Below are 18,960 nucleotides of genomic sequence, written 5' to 3'. Positions count from 1 at the left end.
AAATGGACCCGTTAGGGTCCATTTGGTTCCATTCGTACACTCTCTGAGTTACAGACACACAACAAGGGTCCATTTGGTTACTAACTATCCATCATTTAGCTGGGGACCCCCTGGAACTCCCTCAAGGAACCCTGGGGGACCCCGGACCCCACTTTGAGAACCAATGGCCTAGGTCACATGCTCATGGTCACAATGCTTTGGTCACGTGACTCACACACACACACAGCGTAAGAATCCAACATGGCCGCCACGTCTGTTTTCCAGAGAGTGAGAACAGGGTCCAAAATCGGAGCTCAATATGACCAAGAAGGCAACCTCATCCAGGTAGAATAAGCATTTTGTATGTTATTTATAACCATGGTGATAATAAGCACCATGGCCTCGCTGTAGAAACAGCACTGCTGTCACTGCCAGTCAGTGTAAACAACCCTAGTCTGTCCCATGACATGTCAACCATGAAAAGCATATTATTCTGTTCTGTAAAATGTCTATTACTGCCTGACCGTGTTTTTGACGGGTGCAAATACACCAATCAAACTTCTAACCGTATGGCTTTGGAATTACTTTGTCTTGTAGGCAAGAGAGCAGTGGTGGAAAAAAGTACTCACATTTTTTACTTAAAGGACGACTTCACCCATTTTCAACCTGTCTTCATATAATTGGTCCTCACTAATGCTCATGATAAATAGGCAAAATTTTTGTCTACTCAGTCTGTGTCTCAGAGGAGGGCTGTGGTGTGGACAGTTCAGAAACCCGTCTACCAGTGACATCATCGATGGGGAATCCAAGCTAATAGAAACTACAGGATTTCTATTCCTGTAAAGTTAGCATGCTATAATGGAAGCCATTCTTCTCGCGTTAACAACAATCTAAATAAATAAAATTAAATATTGAAGGAAAAAAAAAAATCCTAACGATGATGTCACTGGTAGACGGGTTTCTGAAGTGTCCACCCTCCTATGAGACACAGACTGAGTAGGAAAAATACTACCCCATTTTTTGTCTTATAACAGCTGAGGACAGGGGATGTGGGTGGTTGAGCAAACTATCTGTCTGTATTATTGTGTGTTTGTATTGTATGTAATGATGTCTGTTGTATGAATCTGTGTCTATACTAGGGCCCCATCGAAAATTAGATACTACATCTCAATGGTACTTCAGGGCCTTTTAATATGCTACAGATTACAATGTGGTTTTATTTGCAGGTGGAGACACGGGAGGATGAAGAACAGAGCGTCAAGCTTGCAGAGATCCTGGAGCTGCTGCTTGCAGCTGGATACTTCAGGGCTCGAATCAAAGGACTGTCCCCCTTTGACAAGGTAAGCACTGCCTTATTTATCGGTTGAATCCATCCTAACTGCCACCTTGGGTGACTCTGTCACTGCAAGAGTTGTTAAATTAAATATTCCTGAATCCTACCTTAACTCAGCTAGCTTGCATTTGCGTGTTTGCCACAGGTGGTTGGCGGGATGACCTGGTGTATTACGACATGTAACTTTGATGTTGACGTGGACCTGCTGTTCCAGGAAAACTCAACCATTGGACAAAAAATGTAAGCGGTACTGTGGTGCTTCAGTGACCTCTTGTAACGAATATGCATCAAGAAAAGTGTCTGAATTGCAATTTGTCACGTTAACATGAGATTTCCTTGTTTTGACGTTTGAACATAAGCAAACTATCACTTGTGTGTCTGAGCTGGCCATGTATCTTGTAATTTCTTTCATCCCTGGCATTGAAATTCATACTGGCTTTAGATTTTTTGATTGCTGTATTTTAATGTCATTGCAGAGCCCTCACTGAGAAAATCGTTTCGGTACTCCCAAAGATGAAGTGTCCTCATCGTCTGGAGCCTCACCAGATCCAAGGACTGGATTTTATCCACATATTCCCAGTCATTCAGGTCTGTATTTTGATTATAAAGGATTGAAATACTGTACACATATTTTAAGTCATGGGAGGGATTACACATTGTGTAATGTATACTACACCATGTCAATGTAAATTCTGCGATTAGGGATGCACCGATTGGGAAAGTTGGTGAAATTCATCAAAACAACTTCTGATCTCACATTTGGTCCATCTAATGTTTGTTTATTGCCAGTGGCTCGTGAAGAGGGCCATAGAAACCAGAGAGGAGATGGGGGATTTTGTGAGAGCATACTCCATATCTCAGTTCCAGAAGACACACAGCTTCCCAGAGGTACTGTAACAGTTAGATTTATGTTTTGCATGACATCATGTTGTGATATGTCATAAACTGAGGCAAAAGGCGCCTCAATTCCGCCTGAAATCCAGCCTTGCTGAGGATTGCTGGATGTCATTGTCCGAAACTGTAGTTGATGAACGTGCAAGTATGGTTAGAGCTGTGATGCCTCTTGGTTCGCCCACGATGCCTTTTGGTTGACCCACCAAACGGCAGTTCTGATCTGAACTACTTTGAACACATTCCATGAAACCCTCTTTTTCTAGGATGAAGATTTTCTTCAGAGGAAAGACAAGGCCGTGAAAGCTGTTCTGGATGTATCGGTGAGTTAAAGTACACTTTAATTATTAAACAAAGCAACCCCAATATGTACATAGCCAGGTAGAAAACATTGTTGAGCTGCGTTGCCGGTGTCTCATTTCATTTTGAAGATTTCAGTGCCCTTTTTGGGCATATTTGCGGACAGAGTGACCTACATGAATCAGTGCCATTTTTTTGGGTATATTTGCGGACAGAGTGACCTACAGAAATATAGAGTGCATTTGTTTATGCCATTGATTTCCGTTGTTATATCCCATTTACAGGAAGTGTACAAGCCCCAGAGGAAGTACAAGAGACAGGTGGATGCAGGGGCCCTGGTGGACGAGGAGTCCAGAGTCCACTCTACTTTACTGGAATATGGAAGGTGAGACTGGACTTACAGTATACTATAAGTATATACTATATCTAGTTCTGCTTCTCTATGCTTCTGTCATTCTTTCTCTCTCTCTCCCTCCTACTACACTAGTGGTGGCCCTTCATTTGCCTATAATTTATTCTTTGTATTTTATTAATTTGTCCTTTTTAGTTTTTCTATTTTAACCCCAATGACCTAGGTTAAACACTTTGCCCACGGACCAATGTCAGGATCCCCCCTCCTCTCTAGTCTCACTCTTCTGTCTCTCTTTTGTCTAAATAAAAAAAAACTGTCCAAATCATTCTCAAACAGCTGCACGTTGTCATAGTCTAAATCACCACCACTGTGTGTGATCATTCTTCTCATGTTCTATTTAACCATCCCTCTGACATATCATTCTCTCATCTTCACTTTCCACCTCCTTGTAATAGAATGTCAGATTACCTGCTGTAAGTATAAGAGCTGCTGATGTTTTCCACTCACGTGAATGTGTTTGTGGTTGAACGTGCCGGTTGGAGAATGCAAGCTGCTCACATACTGATATGCATGACATTTACACTGTATAATAACCTACAGCAGTGGTTCTCAAACATGTTCATGTCAAAACCCCCAAATTGATATGTATTTGACCACGGACCTCTATTTAAAAGGATTTTAGAAAATACCCCTTCTTCAAGCTCACAGTGTTTCATGATGCGACGCGTTCTTACATTGTAGATCGGCTATTTTTGAATAGCTGAAAAATAAATGGGGGATTTTGCTGGGGACCCCCTGGAACCACCTCAAGGATACCTGGGGGTCCCCGGAGTGGACCCCACTTTGAGAACCAGTGACCTAATAGTACAATGCTGCTTTGATGCTGCCGTTTCACCTTTTACATTATTTTGGACACTTAGTGAGGTTACTCGGATGCCGATGTGAAATCCTAGTTTAAAAATCCCTCGGGATGAACACTGTAGTAAACAGGAAACGTCTGTCTTGTGTTTGGTAATTACTTTATGTGATGAAGGTCTGTTGTGGCATGTTCATGTTGGGTTTTGGTTGGACCTAATGCTTGATCGTTGTCACTGACGAGCAGTTCCCTTATAACTTCTCATTACTGATGTACTTTCTCTCTCCAGGCGCTATGGATTCAGCAAGCAGTCAAAACAAGACAAAGTAGGTATCTTCTAAGGATGGTATATCGCTCATACAAAGTTTATATATTGTTCCCGTAAATCACATCTGTACAGTAAAATTAACGAAAAGGAAAAAGAAAAGCAGGCTGACAGAGTTTAGGCTCATGAAGTGTGGGATGCTGCCTGACACATGCTTTTCATAGCTCTTTTTCTAGCCATGTAATCTGGGCTTTTAGCTTTAACCAAGTTTGCCAAACCAGGCTGAGATCCCATACAGCAGGATTGATTGATTGATTGAAATTTTTATTAGGCAAAAGAATGTAAAACAACACAGTTACATTTATAATGCTTTTGTCTAAAAGGTCCGGCCAAAAAAGTCCTTGCAGACTTGTTTCCGTTGGGGTCCTTGAGTTAATTTCATAGACATATATAGTAGAATGGTATATGCTCTCAGCTATGCCATAGTAGAAGAGGAGCAGTACCTGGTTGACACCCTGATGCCGCTGTTGGACTCTAGTGCAGACATTTTCTATCTGAACACGTCATGTCAGTTTGTTGTCGATGTGTATGCCCAGGTAACTGTAAGAGTCTGTGTTCTGGTCACGGATAGCCCACTCATGAGTGGTGGTGGTCTCTGGATTTGGTGTGGAATACAATCTCCTCTGTTTTCTTGACATTGAGGAAGTTCTGGATGTCATGTTTGTATACAGCCATATCTGAGGTGTTAGTCACAAGACGCAGGATGGCTGTATCATCAGAAAACCTTTTATCATGTAGTCGTCGGCAGTGCTGCATGTGCATTCATTCATGTACAAGATGAACAGGACTGGTTGGTCAAAGTTTCAGATAGTCAAGTCTTCTTTATTTATAGCACATTTATAGCACATTTGAGAACAACAGCCGCAGACCTTAAGTGCTTAAAAATTGGGACACATCGAATACATAACTGCAGACTAACTGTCAAAGAAGGAATAATGGCCGTATCGGCCAGTCTGCCTCTCCACTTAATCACAACTAAGATTACAGCAATAGGTCTAAAATCATTATTCTCCTCCTGTGGACAGTGTTTCTGAATGATTGCATTTTTCCATTGTTTTGGTACAGAGTGAGAATCTGTGGAATGCTCTGGAAAATGTGGCATCAGACAGGTGTCAATTAATCTGTACATACTGTATCTTTTGGTCAGAGATTCCATCTGGACCTGCTGTGGCCTTGTTCACATTAATTTGCTCAAGGACCTTGAATACAGATTTAAGGTCACTCTAGCCTGTCAACATCAACAGGCTAGATATTGATAGAGGAGCATTGTTTGAGACTTATGTGGTAGTTACCATTTTGTAAAATTAATATTACATTGTGAGGAGAGTAAGAACGCATACGGGTAAAGTCCTTCCCGCAGCTGAGCTGGCCCAAGTTTGAATCTGACCCGAGGCTCTTTGCTACGTGTCATACCCCTCTCACCCGCCTTTTCTGTCTTTCTCCACTATCAAAAGAAATGTATTAAAATTGACTTAAAAATATATGAGGAGAGTAGGTTGAACATTTGGCTCCATATTATTACAGACCTATGTTAATCATTCATCATCGTGTAATTCAAATATCCCACTAACATAAAACCTCTATGACTTTGCTTCTGACTTAATGAGTCCTGTCACTATGGGGTCTTAAAGAGGAAATCCACCCTAAATCAAAATAGACATGCTATCCCAAAGATCTACGTGCGTGCGTGCGTGCGTATAAAATATGAGACACACACAGTATATACTATATTCCTATATTTGTGAGTTTTTCATTGGATTTAAGCTTTTTCTCCAGCTGCACTAGTATTTAGACTATTTACATCCCATAAATCTTTCTTCTCCCTCCTTCAGACGGACGAGCGAAAGGCCTCATTGGCTGCAGGGTCCCAGGCCCCGCCCCCGGGGATGACGGAGCTGTCAGAAGAGGAGGACCTGCAGGCGGCAGAGGAGGTGAGGTCGTATGATATCTATAAAACCACAGCATATGGGATCATTTACAATGTTTATTCTGTTTAAACCCTTTATTAATTCATTGAAGATTCAGCAGACACTAGTCTGTTGAGTTTTAGTTGAAATGATGTCTCTGACGGTAACTTTGTCGCTTCTCCCTCAGTTACGCATCAAAACTCTGATGACCAACATGTCTGCCATGGCAACTGAGGAGGTAGGCTTATCTTAGCGATTGTTCACTGGCAGATTTCTGCCTATGGGAGGGGTTGCAACTGTTATCAATTACCTATAGTCTCGCGTAGCCAGACAACTATTCCACAATCTCCGAATGCTATATAGAGTCAATCTGGAACTACACCTCCGGAAATCCGAGGGAATAATAAATTAATCGGAGTAGATTAACTGTAAACTCTTGGGTCCATCCGGGTTGTATATTGACTGTGTGGTGTTTTTCCTACAGGGAAGGCTGACGGCCAGTGCGGTGGGTCAGATAGTGGGACTGCAGTCTGAAGAGATCAAACAGATGGCCTCAGAGTACGCCGAGAAGGTTAGCATCAAACACTTAACAATAACACCAGTAGGCCTGGACCCGCTGGCGTAGCGGTCCAGGGCAGGCACCTACGCTCAATGTAGCCTGACAGCGCGTCGCGGGTTCGACTCCTGATCCCGACGGCCTTTAGCTGCATGTCACCCCCCATCTCTCTTCCCCATTTCCTGTCAGCCCACTGTCCTGTCAAATAAAGGCATAAAGGCCCGAAAAAAAACAACAACACCAGTAGATACTAGCTTGGACATGGCACTAAGTACATCACCCTTTACTCCTCTAGAGTAGACCACACAATGTGGTTAAAATGTGCGAGCATATCTTGTCTTTGTAGTTCTGTTTACTTTTTGTAAGTTGTAAGCCGCAAGCTTGTCTGGCAAAGCGAGGATATCTTGCCTGTGTAGTTTTGTTTACTTTTTCTAAGTTGTAAGCTGCAAGCTTGTCTGGCAAACAGGCGAATAGGAACAGACTGGACACCGTACATATCAGGGCCATGTAACTCCCATCACATTAACATTGGTGGCGGATGTACAGTGGGCAGTGACAAAGTCACTGCCAGTATCTCTTTTTTTTTAAATACAGCATTTTAATGCAACCATACCTCATTGACCAGAGGCCCCCAGGGTCTATACTTGGCCCCCTCCTTTTTTCCTTCTACACCAAATGTCTTTGCTGAAAATAAAGCTTCAGTCACAGCTGTTGTGAGCTTGTAATCTGCCAATTTGGCCGAATGTTTGCCTCAGAATAGGGATGCTAGGGTTCATGTGGTTAACAAATGTTTAAAAAAATATAAATTACCTAGTGTAGGAGGAAATAGGCCTGTAAACCTAACGAAAGCTGAATTATGAATATGCTGTAAAATGTGTAAGGAGATGATGATCAGTCCTGGGTCGTTCCTCAACTTGATTTTGACCAGATGGGTTGGATTTACTGTAACAAGACCATACAGAGATACAATACAAGTTGTGAGAGAAATGTATAATAATTTGACTGCGAGTTTCAAATACAAAAACGAACACTATCAAGGTTTATATTATCTCAAAGTTGGTTTAAAAAAATAAACACTCTAAGTTTATGTTGTTACTGTATATCAAAGATAGTCATTTAGTCATTTAACGTGAGGCCTGTCTCCTTGTCTTCCAGCAGTCTGAGCTGTCATCAGAGGATCGTCCAGAGAGGTACGGTCCTCTCCAGCAACATCGCAGGACGGTGGCCTCGCTCAACAAACAGATCCAACAGAAAACCACACAGCTTCAGGAGGTCAGGGCTACACTCCAGCACTTAAACCCTATTTTATACATCTTGTATGACGGCAGCAGATCTATTAGCTCACAATGCGTCATGATGTGACTCATTGTGAGCATGTAGATCTGCTATCTTTGCCATTTCTGAAAAATTTCGTCTCTAATGACACGACCAAAATAGGGCCGCCAGTAAGTGGTTAGTATGGATATTTAATATTCAATCACGTTATTTGAATTTGTCTGTAGTGGCGTTAATGCAGAAAGTGTTGAATGTGCAAAATAAGAGAACAGTGTATTTTACCGCAGTAATATGTATGTGGGTTTTGCTGCGTTTTCAGCTCCAAGCCAAGCATGAGGAGGTGAAGACTGGTTGTGAGGAGGCCAAGAGGAGGCTGACAGAGGTAAGACTTGGTTCTGGATCCAGCTCACTCAAATTAAGCTTGAATGTTGTGGGACTGCCTTTCATTGAATTCACAATCCTAGTGCCATATAGCAGAACCCAGAGTGGTATAAAGACTCAAGAGAGAGTGGCGACAATAGTGGCGCAAAATACTTTATCGTCACATCTCTCTCATGAACATTCACAAAAGTGATGGGTGGCACACAAGAATGACAAGAGTGAGTTAACCTTTTTAATTTCTTCTCCATGTCTTTACAATAGACAAAGGACAAACGTTTCTGCTATCCAGCCTTCTCTCATGTAGCCATGAAACAGTTCCCGGAAGTGTTCTGGTGGGCCATTTGAACGCATTATACAGAGAGACAATTTTTGATTAGTAGTCAATAAATGCATCGATTTACAATATTTATATAGCAACACCGACGTGTATGTAGTTACATGAATATGTCTGAAATATTATTGTAAAATGTGGTAATCACTTGCTTGCCAGGTGAGATTGAGAGGTGAGGCTAACCTGCAATTTAAAAAAACATCAGAAATGGATTCTACACACATGAAAACCCTATAAAAGAGGTATTACACATCATTCTAGGACAAGCAGGTAAAAACAAAGTGAAAAAAGTGGTCCATTGGAGTGAACAGAGTTGTCGCCACTATTTTACACCACTGTGGGAGAACACTGCTGTCTTAAGTGCACTGAATGTTGGGATACATGAATGTCTTGTTGTAATGTATCTTCAGTTACCTAATGGGAGCTTTGGCCCTGTATGGATTACACCGGTTCTCTGAGCGGGGTTGAAATGTTTGATCTTATGTTTCTCTCTGCAGGCCACAGAACAGACAGAGAGGCTGGAGAAAGAGCTGGGGTCTCTGGAAGAGGTAGAGGGACAGGTTGACAGTAGGTAAGAAGATGTGTCAATGGTGTCATTTACCAAAGATGAGTTGTTTTTGGCTAAACACTGTCGTACTACAGAGTATAAATTAGGCTTTAGACTGACAGTAGGCCTACTTTAAGGGGGCATTGTCCACAAAAAGCTGCCAGCGCCTTTCTGACACACATTTCTATGTACTAAAGCCACACTGGAGCACTCCTCTTCCCAGCAGCCAAGCATTTGGCCTTTGCTAGTCATGTGACAATGGAACAATTAAGACCTGTGTTCACTGTGCCACAGCAATGAATTACCTGGAGTTAAAGATTGACTATGACGATGATGATGTTGCATGTTGTCAACTACAGTATGTTGGAGAAGCTCAGAGCTCTGGTCGCTATGAATGAGAACCTGAAACATCAAGAGCAGCAATTCCGTACCCACTGTAGAGTGAGTATCTGTACTTTTATTACTCTGTGAATATCTATACTTTTATTACACACTATAGGGTGAGTATCTTTGGTTTGATTGCACACTGTAGAGTGAGTAGCTGTGGTTTGATTACACTCTAGAGTATCTGTTTTATAACACACTTTAAGAGTGATCATCTGCTTTATAACTATGCTGCTTTATTTATGACTTTAGAGTGCGTATCTGTGGTTTTATTTCTCTGTTGCTCTGGTTATTTAACCATCATTTCCTCTAAAACTCCTCATTGGTTCCTTGTGTACACAATCAAATCCTCATGGTTAATTTAACTCTGTGGGGCCATATTTGTATACCCTTAATCTGTAGAATTACCAGTGGATAAATGAACACTTTCGTTGTGTACTAGGCAGCATACTTTAATGAGTGTTACTCTCGCCATCAGTTCCAGCTCGTTGGATCCATGTTTAGACCCCTTGCTGTACTGCGTACATAATGATAATCATAAATAACACCATACAGCAAGGGGTGTTTGTTTTTGTCACGAGTGCTGTAAGAACATTTGGGGTTTGTCCAGAACTGCGAAATTCCCAACCTGTGAGCCAGGGCTAGGGGCCTGGGGGCCACCAAGAATGGTCTAACTCAGGGGTTCCCAAAGTTGGGGTCACGACCCCACTTGGGGTCGCGGGAGACTGAAGGTGGGGTCACGAAATTATTTTGGGTCATAAAAAAAATAAAAAAAAAACGTTTTTAATGTATTTTTATTTTTATTTTAAATTCAACAAAATGGATGAAATACAACCTAAAATGATTACAAATAGTACCTTTTACCATTTTAATACATTTCAAATGCGCACCGAACGTGCGCGTTTATGTGCATAAATTAAACACATGTGCATGTGTTTAACCTGTCCAGGAGGAGATGACTCGCCTGCAGCAAAATATAACAGACCTGAAGATGGCTTCAGGAGATGACACTGAGGAAGAGAAGGTTCATATCTCACCAACACACTACTTTAGTGAGAATTATATCCAAATGATAATTAATCGGGGTCTGATCTTTTACAAATAATTCGACCCCTCTTTTCTTTGTCTTCTCTTAGGAGAGGAACCAGCTGATAGATAAACAGTACAATACGGACAGAGAAAAGCTACAGAAGATCCGACTGCTCATGGTTAGCATAGCTTTGATTTAGCAGGTTCAATAGAATTGGAAGGGAACCCTCAACTCTGACAGTGTTTTGTGTTCTCTCTCTCAGGCTCGGAGGAATCGCGAGATCGCCATCCTACAGAGGAAGATCGACGAGGTTCCCAGCCGGGCTGAGCTTACCCAGTATCAGAAGAGGTTCATTGAGCTCTACGGACAAGGTGGGTCTCTCTGCCACAGGTTTCAGGGAGGGTGACACAAAGCAGCAAAAATGGCAAACTGTTACTGTACATGTCCAAAAAAGGCACAAAAAAAAAAAAACTCGGTTAATGTTTTTGTCACTCAGTTTCAGCAACACATAAAGAGACCAAGCAGTTCTTCACCTTGTACAACACGTTAGATGACAAGAAAGTGTATCTGGAGAAGGAGGTAGGTCATTACAGTGATAACCACTTAATCTCACTTAACCCATTCAATCCGGAAACTCATCTCAATTGTGCAAATCTTTGAATATATATATTTTTAAAGCGACTTTTTGTAACTCAAAGACTTGAGTTACAAATGTTCGCTTAAAAAATATATATATTCAAAGATTTGCACAAATGGACACTATTTTTCGAAAATAGCAGATCTACAACCTCATAGTGTGGCACTTGGTGCTGCGCTATGAGCTTGTAGATCTGCTACAGAACCAAAAGTTGCCCTTGCACTACTAAAGTCTTAGGTAGGACAAATATTGAAAATACCTGATTTACAAGCTCACAAGTTGTTAATTTAATCTGACTTTGTTCCTGTAGGTGAATTTGCTGAATTCTATCCATGACAACTTCCAACAGTGAGTATGGTTTTATAATTGCCAGGTCTTTGTACTGTACGTACGTACACCTACCTAGCAGCCTCATTTGACTTGTTACTATAATTTTGTGTCCTTTTACCAATTTGAAAGTAGCACAGAGGAAGAACGCTGCCTTGCCTTGAACTGTGGTAGAGAGGTGCTTATGGGAAAAACGCTCATCCATACAGTATTCAGTGTTTTTTACATGGACCATAATTCCTCCACAGAAGCATCCGGTTTAGCGTTACATTAAAAATTACTTATTTTCTATCAATTACACACCCCATGAAGCCTTGAATACATGGAGATTTATTCAAGGCTGCTCGGGTGCTCGGGTGGCACAGGGGTGAATTACCTGACTGCCACTGCAGATTCTAAGGGTTCGAATTCACCACGGTGCATCTAGCTTGCCGAGCATTTACACACAAACACAATTGGCTGTGTTCGGGGGAGGGACGCCGGGTGGGGAGGGCGCTCTTTGTCACTGTATAATATCTTGTACGGGCAGGGTTGGTGACTTATGGTTGGTAGACTTTATGGTTGACAATATGTTTTAGTAGAAAGTTGCAAGCATATAAGGACAAAATGGTGAGACTGCACCCATTTGTCACATGTAGGAACTTGTTTTTGTCAAGTAATTAAAGTAGTTTGTGGGCACTTTTGAATGAATAAGCAGGTTTACGTGATTTCAGCTACAGACGGTATTTCTGACAAGCATTACAGTGGAGATCTGCAAGGCATTGTGGTCTATGTAAATCCACCCAGTCCTATGGTTAGCCCAGACAAATGAAGGCTTTTACATTTTTCATGGGTGGAGTGCTTTGGATTCCTCTTGAGAGTGTAACAATGGAGCCGTAAGGGTAAATCTTTCCAAACAACATTCAGTAAACTCTAAACGCATGAACTGTTTCCAGAGCCATGGCGTCTGCAGGAGCCAGGGAGCAGTTCCTCAGGCAGATGGAACAGATTGTGGAAGGCATCAAACAGAGCCGCATTAAGGTTCCTATTTATTACATTCCCTCTTTACAGGTTACTTGTTGGTGTAATCCATGGTTCTTTCATATAAATTAATTACATTTATATTTTTTTAAGCAGCGTCTCTTATTAACAAGTGTGTTAACAGTATAGTACAGTAAAAAAGCTATTTTAAAAGACAAAAAGTCCCGGAGGGCTTGTCTCCATTGTGATCCATATCTGCCTGTATTTAAATGTATGCACCATTGCTATATAGAAATAGCTTATGGTTAGTGGTTCTACTTAGATGGAGAAGAAAAAGCAGGAGAATAAGATGAGGAGAGACCAGCTGAATGATGACTACCTGGAGCTGCTGGACAAACAAAGGCTCTACTTCAAAACTGTCAAGGACTTCAAGGAGGTGAGAAAAACTATCCGTAGGAGAGCATTTCCCAACATAACCTGGATCAGGGCCCACCAAATCTCGAAAGCGTTCGCGGCCCAACCATCTGACCACTTAAGTGGTCAGATAGGTTGGCCTTGTTGGGAATCGCAGCTGTAGAACCCTACGTTTCAAGGTGTTCTATGCCTAATTTATACCAAAAATAAAGCCATTCTACAACCTCACAACGCTTTGCAAAACTAAGAGTGGATAAAATAAAAAAAGTCAGTGACAATATTCAAAACTCAGAATAAAGTGTGTGTGAGCATGTAAATCTGCAATTTTGGCCAAATGTTTGCCTATTTTTGCCGAATGTTCGCCTATGAGGGGCACCAGGGTTCCTGTGGTTAATTATGCTGGAATCCCTGGCAACGATCTTTTTCCGTCTTCTAATTCACTCTCTCGTCAACAGGAGTGCCGGAAGAATGAGATGTTGCTCTCCAAGCTCCGGACTAAAGGTGCCTCGTAGCCCAGAGACCACTGGTTCTTCAAAATAGTCTGTACTGTATATTGGACTTAACTCTGTTTCATTAAGTGTAATTGGACCATGTGTTCTCTGTGAGCTCCAGTTAATCAGAGATTGTTTTCCATTGGTTTGTGTCCATGTACTGTGCTTTTTGTGTCAACGTTACTCATCTCAACACAGGTTGGGATTTGGTGCAGAGCATTTCTAAATGGCAGACACAAACCCCAGAGAATGTCTTTCATTTTCATTTACTGATGTACCATTCACATGTGTGCCATATCCTGTTGTCACCAGCTAGAAATATAATTTACATTTTCAATATGGTGATATTGTGTGCATGTGTTATCCCGTAAACAGCCATGGCAAGTGCCACAGTTTACTTAAACCCTAGTAGGAACTAGGAACCTACTGAATGAGACAATATCTGGAATCCTTCTACTTGGTTGTTGGGTCTCTGTTCCAAATACAAAAAAGTTTGCAAGTATACTGCATCAAAGATGACAAAACTTATACATTGACTAATGTTGCCTTTTTTTAAACGTCATCTCAATAAATTCAGCACTTAATATTTACAACTCAATCCAAACAATGTGACTTTTCACATACAGTGTCAATTTTAATGTCTTGGATTTGACTCCGTCACAGTCTAAATAAAAAATAATCCCTAACAATGAGTTAAATGTCTTTGATTCTAGTCATTTATGTGGGTCAGATAGATGGATGGATAGATAGATAAATTGATGGATGGATGGATAGACCGACCTTTATTGATCCCATGATGTAATTTGCACCATGGCAGTTACAGCAGTCATAAGAACACCAGTACAAATTATAAAAGCACAGCAGATAAGGACATAAAAAAGATAAGGAGGAGGGCCAAAGAAATCTTCAAATGAGCTTGTATATCAGCTACTTTCAGTGTGCGACACTGTCGTGCCATGAGGCTTCATTGTTACATTGTAAAAGTTAAATTCATAGTTTTCACTGCAGTCATATAGTTTGTTTGTGAAGTCCCTTGACTATGAGCTGCTATGAAAAAACTATTTTTTTTCATATTACACACTTGTATTACGCACTGCAGATTTTGTTTTTGTTTTTAAGGACTGAACATTTTCACAATAGGTTGGCTAAGCTTAAAGCATTTACAGTATGTATTTTCGTTTACTATTTAAAAAGGAGAGCGATTATATACACGTCACATTAAGGCACTTTATAAATTAAAAAGGATTTCATCATATGTATCTGACTGTATTAACTGGTGAAAAAAGACGTGCAGTGAAATAGAAAATAATAGTTGCATTGAGATGGATTGCTGAACCATATGAAATCATTAACAGGTGAATCATAAGCGAATTGTGAGGCCGGTGACAAATCGATGCACATCTCTTGTGGGAGGCATTTGCCATGATGGCCACAAACTTCTTCATTGCACTCGCCTCCGCCACACCACATCATCCTCTTCTACACCAAATGAAGTGTCACACATTCTGTACTGAAAGAAGACGGCTCGCTATCAGTCTTTGGTTGTCATGTACCGGTCATGTAACACGTTTGTGAAAGAATTTAACATTCTGTATAATGTACAGTATATCACCAATTTTTCTGCCTGCTGTGCAAATCTCCATGATTATGATACTGAACATATGTCCGTTCTGTTAGGGCAATGATTGGCTGATACACTTATAAAGGCCTAGAGTTTATCTGATAAACAAAAGGGGGAGTGTACAGACGTAGTTAATCTCAAAATAATGATAACTTTCGCCGGAACTGGCCTGCTAGCACATAATGGAGGCTGAGAGGAAAGGAAGATAAAAGTTCAAAGTTAACATAAAGGGAGAGAAGGCAGACTGACGAGTTTGTGTTTAACAGAACATCAGAGAAAACCATGTTACAGTTTGCTGTGATGAATGCTGCCCTGTTTGGCCTTGTGCTTCTACCGACTGCATGTGTCTGTGAGCTCCTGGCCGCCACGGAGACACACTCCGTGACAGGGTTGACAGAGGATCATGGGAGTCTCCTTCGTAGCCTGTGGCTGCAGCACATGAGGGACAGGCTGAAAGGCAGAGGTGAGAGATGCACTGATATGACTTTATTTTGGCTTCAAGCGAGAAGGCCTTTCCTATTTTCCTTCCCTATTTTTTTCCCGGTTGCAGCTGTCATTTAATTGCTAATATCTCAACATGCATCATAAGCATAAGCTTTTGTTATTGTGATATGTAAACATCACAAACATGTACAGTATTTATGTATAATAGCAATGCATAATGGAATGCAATAACAAACTAAAATCAAGCAGCTGATCCACACAGTGGGGCTGCTTTTATCAGGGCTGTACTGTATTTATTCAAAACAACTTGTTTTTTTAAACACTATATCCAGTCCAGTCACCTTGGGAGATTTAAAACCACACTAAATCTCTTGGACACAGTGTCCTGCGTTGAGTTATCAGTGTAGCTGTTGCTGTGCTTGAGAACACAATGTATTGAGTGTACCAAAATAAATGAGTATTCCTGAACTGGTTAGGTCTGTTCAAAATTATAGCACTTCACTCTCCTTGTATCCCTTCTTGATGCTAGTTTACTATGCAGATATTTCTTCATCACTTGTTCTCATGTTTTTGTTTCTTAGTTTGTTTTATTTATTTATTTTCGACCACAAAAGTTAAGAATGAGTGCATATTGTTTAACTGCTACTGTAGGTTCATTGTTTACCTGGTATCCAAAGGCAATACTTTGTTCTCTCTGCACTCTTATTTATGTGACTATCTATCTTTGTGTTTATTGACAAGAGTTCATGCTTATTCTGCTTATTACGATTTCACACTCTGGATACTTTGCTAAATGCCTAAATGTAAATTCTGGGTCCCAGTTCTAAAGGAAGGCGAAATGTTCTTATCGCCCTCTGGTGGTTGGGATTAAAGCTCATTGTGAAAGTTCTCCAGCAGAGGCTCTCGATTTGTAATGTCTGGTGTTTTTGTTTATACTGTATGTCATGTTTGCACTTGACCGGGACACCAAGTAAAGTGTCATTCAGTTCTCTGTGCACTGACAGATCAAATTGAACAGAACTGAAATAAATTTTCCCCCTCTGCAGCACCTCCTCAACCAGTCAGAGTAAACACCAAGCAGAAGCTCCTGTATTGCCGCGTTGGGATTGGTTACCATCTACAGATTGTACAGGACGGCTCTGTGTGCGGAGTCCACACACCCACTGAACACAGTGAGTCATTTTAACACTACTGCACTTAACAATGAACGTATTTATTAAATCATAGGTGTCAACACATCCATAAATGAATCCTCCATCCTCCATTGCTAGGTGTGATGAAAGTGTTTGCCATGAAACAAGGTGTGGTGGGCATCAAAGGCGTCATGAGCGGCCTGTACCTGTGTATGAATGAGGAAGGAATCACACGTGGAGTGGTAAGTAATCTGTCACTACATAGTTTGGATTTGGGATGTTGTTTGGAGAAATGTGAATATGTGTGTATGCTTTTTTTCCCTTTTTTTTTCTATATACAGTACTTAATTGATCGGGGTCGGGTCTGTACTTGGCCCCCTCCTTTTTTCACTGGCCTCTACACCAAATCTCTTTTCCGAAAATAGTGGATGTACAAGCTCACAACGCACCACGCTGCGACGTGACAGAATAGGGACGCTAGGGTTCATGTGGTTAAAGTGCATTGTCTCAGTTCAGGCCAGGGTAAGTAGTCATTCATGGAAGAGTGCTTCACTATGGGCCACTTATTAACATGGTTGGCAAACCTCCCCGTAGGGCACTCTGGGCGAGTTAACACAAACCAAGAATTGTTTGCCAAAACGATGTGACCCAGATCTGGTTTCACTGTATGAATTAGTGTGTAGACATCCAACTATATTATATTCCTTAAGAGCTTGGAACTTGATATATGTGTGTGTGTGTGTGTGTGTGTGTGTGTGCGTGTGTGTGCATGTGCGTGCGTGCGTGTGTAAACCTTTATTTATTAAGGGGGGGGGGGGGAATTCAGGTGAACAGATGTAAGAAAAAGAGAGAGTGTGCGTGTACGTTACAGCATACAGACCCGGCCTTGACTGTAAGCAGAAACAAATGCCTTCATTTTACAGCCGACTATTTCATGCTTTCTAAATAAAATGAGAACATATCAGCTATGATAATTATTCAGTCCAAGTCAAACCTACTGCAACAACGTCAATAAATCATATGTTGTTTTCTGTTCTCCCACTAGGACCAGTTCTCTGATGCCTGTCTCTTCAAAGAGAACATGGAGGCGAACCATTACACCACCTTCTCCTCCCTGTCCCACCCAGGCTCCTACCTCGCACTGTCCAGCAAAGGGGAGCTGAAGAGGGGCACCGGTGTGTCACGTAACCAAGCCTGCACGCACTTCCTGCCCCGCGATGCACTGTGACCCTCGTGTCCATCGGAGATGACCCCAAGCCTCCACTTTCAACGTGGCATCCCTATTTTGGACGTATCATCATATGATCAAGAGGGTTTATTGGTCACTCTCACTCATACAGATACAAGCAGCAGAATGTTGGTGTGGCATGTTCTGCAAGACTGTGCAACAGCAGTGCAATAATACTGGATTTTAATTACTTGAAAAGGACAAGATAAATCAGATACAAATATAAGGAACTCTGGCAGCAAAAAACCTTGCAGTGGGGGATGTGCAATAGGGGATGTTCAGAATGTGGGGGGGGGGGGGGGTAATTTAGTATCAGATTTATATGATGTGTGATAAGGTATATTTATCTATCGATCCATTGCCATCATTATATAGTAGGTGAAAATCTTCGAAGATTTTCAAAACGAGCTCACAATGCATCGGGATGTGACTCGTTGTGAGCTTGTGTAGCAGAGTGGCTCACAACCTCAGCCTGATGGCCTGAAAATCTAATATCCCCCCGAGCTATAGGGAATTCCCTTAGTGGTTAAGATGTTGGCTTTCCACGCGGGAGACCCGGGTTCGAATCCCGGGCGTTACAATGGTGCCGTGACCCGGATCGGGTTTCCCCGTGGGAGGTCGTCAAAAGGGGGATGAGTGTAGCAGAGTGGCTCTCAACCTCAGCCTGATGGCCTGGAAGTGTAATATCTCCCCCGAGCTACAGGGAATTTCTTTCCATGCGCGAGACCCGGGTTTGAATCCTGCGCGTTTACACTCGTAAACGACTTTAAGCATTAAGATAAAGAAGTTGGTCTTAAGCTGCATGTGAGAGATTTAACAAAACAAGCTTCACAATCCATTCTGGGTCTTAATGCCTACTAGTGAGACTGCAACAGTCAATGCTGGTTATAATGTAATGGGTCTTGTTGGACACTTGGAACATGATGGCTCCATTTTATGTCTTTTAAATGTTATTTATGTTTTTCTTATGCACTGTAATGTAAATTGTCATTTTCCATACACTAACGACTTCACGTTGTCGTACGATCATGCAATACATGAATGTACCTCGGGTAGCGTTAGCATGAGGTGTACCACTCACTTAACACACACACACACACACACACACACACACACACACACACACACACACACACACACACACACACACACACACACACACACACACACACACACAAGTAGTGAGATAAATTATAGACATTTATCACATGCTACCTTTCACAAATACTATGGACTGCATACTGACAAAATACTACTG

General features: G+C 41.5%; 2 protein-coding genes across 2 annotated transcripts; both read left to right on the top strand.

The window, feature by feature from the left end:
- The first annotated feature begins 234 nt into the window (after nucleotides 1-234).
- Nucleotides 235-13,987, top strand: ccdc93 (CCC complex scaffolding subunit CCDC93). Its single transcript, XM_080457233.1, has 23 exons — nucleotides 235-324; nucleotides 1,206-1,319; nucleotides 1,458-1,552; nucleotides 1,789-1,900; nucleotides 2,102-2,200; nucleotides 2,470-2,526; nucleotides 2,788-2,888; nucleotides 4,001-4,037; nucleotides 5,869-5,967; nucleotides 6,131-6,181; nucleotides 6,428-6,514; nucleotides 7,655-7,771; nucleotides 8,094-8,156; nucleotides 8,984-9,057; nucleotides 9,393-9,474; nucleotides 10,367-10,441; nucleotides 10,554-10,625; nucleotides 10,710-10,818; nucleotides 10,944-11,026; nucleotides 11,395-11,432; nucleotides 12,347-12,431; nucleotides 12,694-12,807; nucleotides 13,241-13,987. Exons 1-23 carry the CDS (start codon nucleotides 241-243, stop codon nucleotides 13,295-13,297), a joined length of 1,905 nt encoding a protein of 634 aa, XP_080313359.1. The 5' UTR covers nucleotides 235-240; the 3' UTR covers nucleotides 13,298-13,987.
- A 1,192-nt stretch (nucleotides 13,988-15,179) lies between these two features.
- On the top strand, nucleotides 15,180-17,923 carry LOC308106265 (fibroblast growth factor 4A-like; the record flags this gene model as incomplete). The annotated part of the gene is made up of 4 exons (XM_080457319.1): nucleotides 15,180-15,360; nucleotides 16,388-16,513; nucleotides 16,613-16,716; nucleotides 17,520-17,923. The coding sequence occupies 4 exons, from the start codon at nucleotides 15,180-15,182 to the stop codon at nucleotides 17,700-17,702; spliced, it is 594 nt and encodes a 197-aa protein (XP_080313445.1). The 3' UTR covers nucleotides 17,703-17,923.
- Nucleotides 17,924-18,960: the final 1,037 nt, after the last annotated feature.

The sequence above is a fragment of the Gymnoscopelus braueri genome (genome assembly GCF_963280865.1).
Source record: "Gymnoscopelus braueri genome assembly, chromosome: 18".
NCBI classification, from domain to species: Eukaryota; Metazoa; Chordata; class Actinopteri; order Myctophiformes; family Myctophidae; genus Gymnoscopelus; species Gymnoscopelus braueri.
This window is presented reverse-complemented; position numbering and strand designations above follow the sequence as displayed.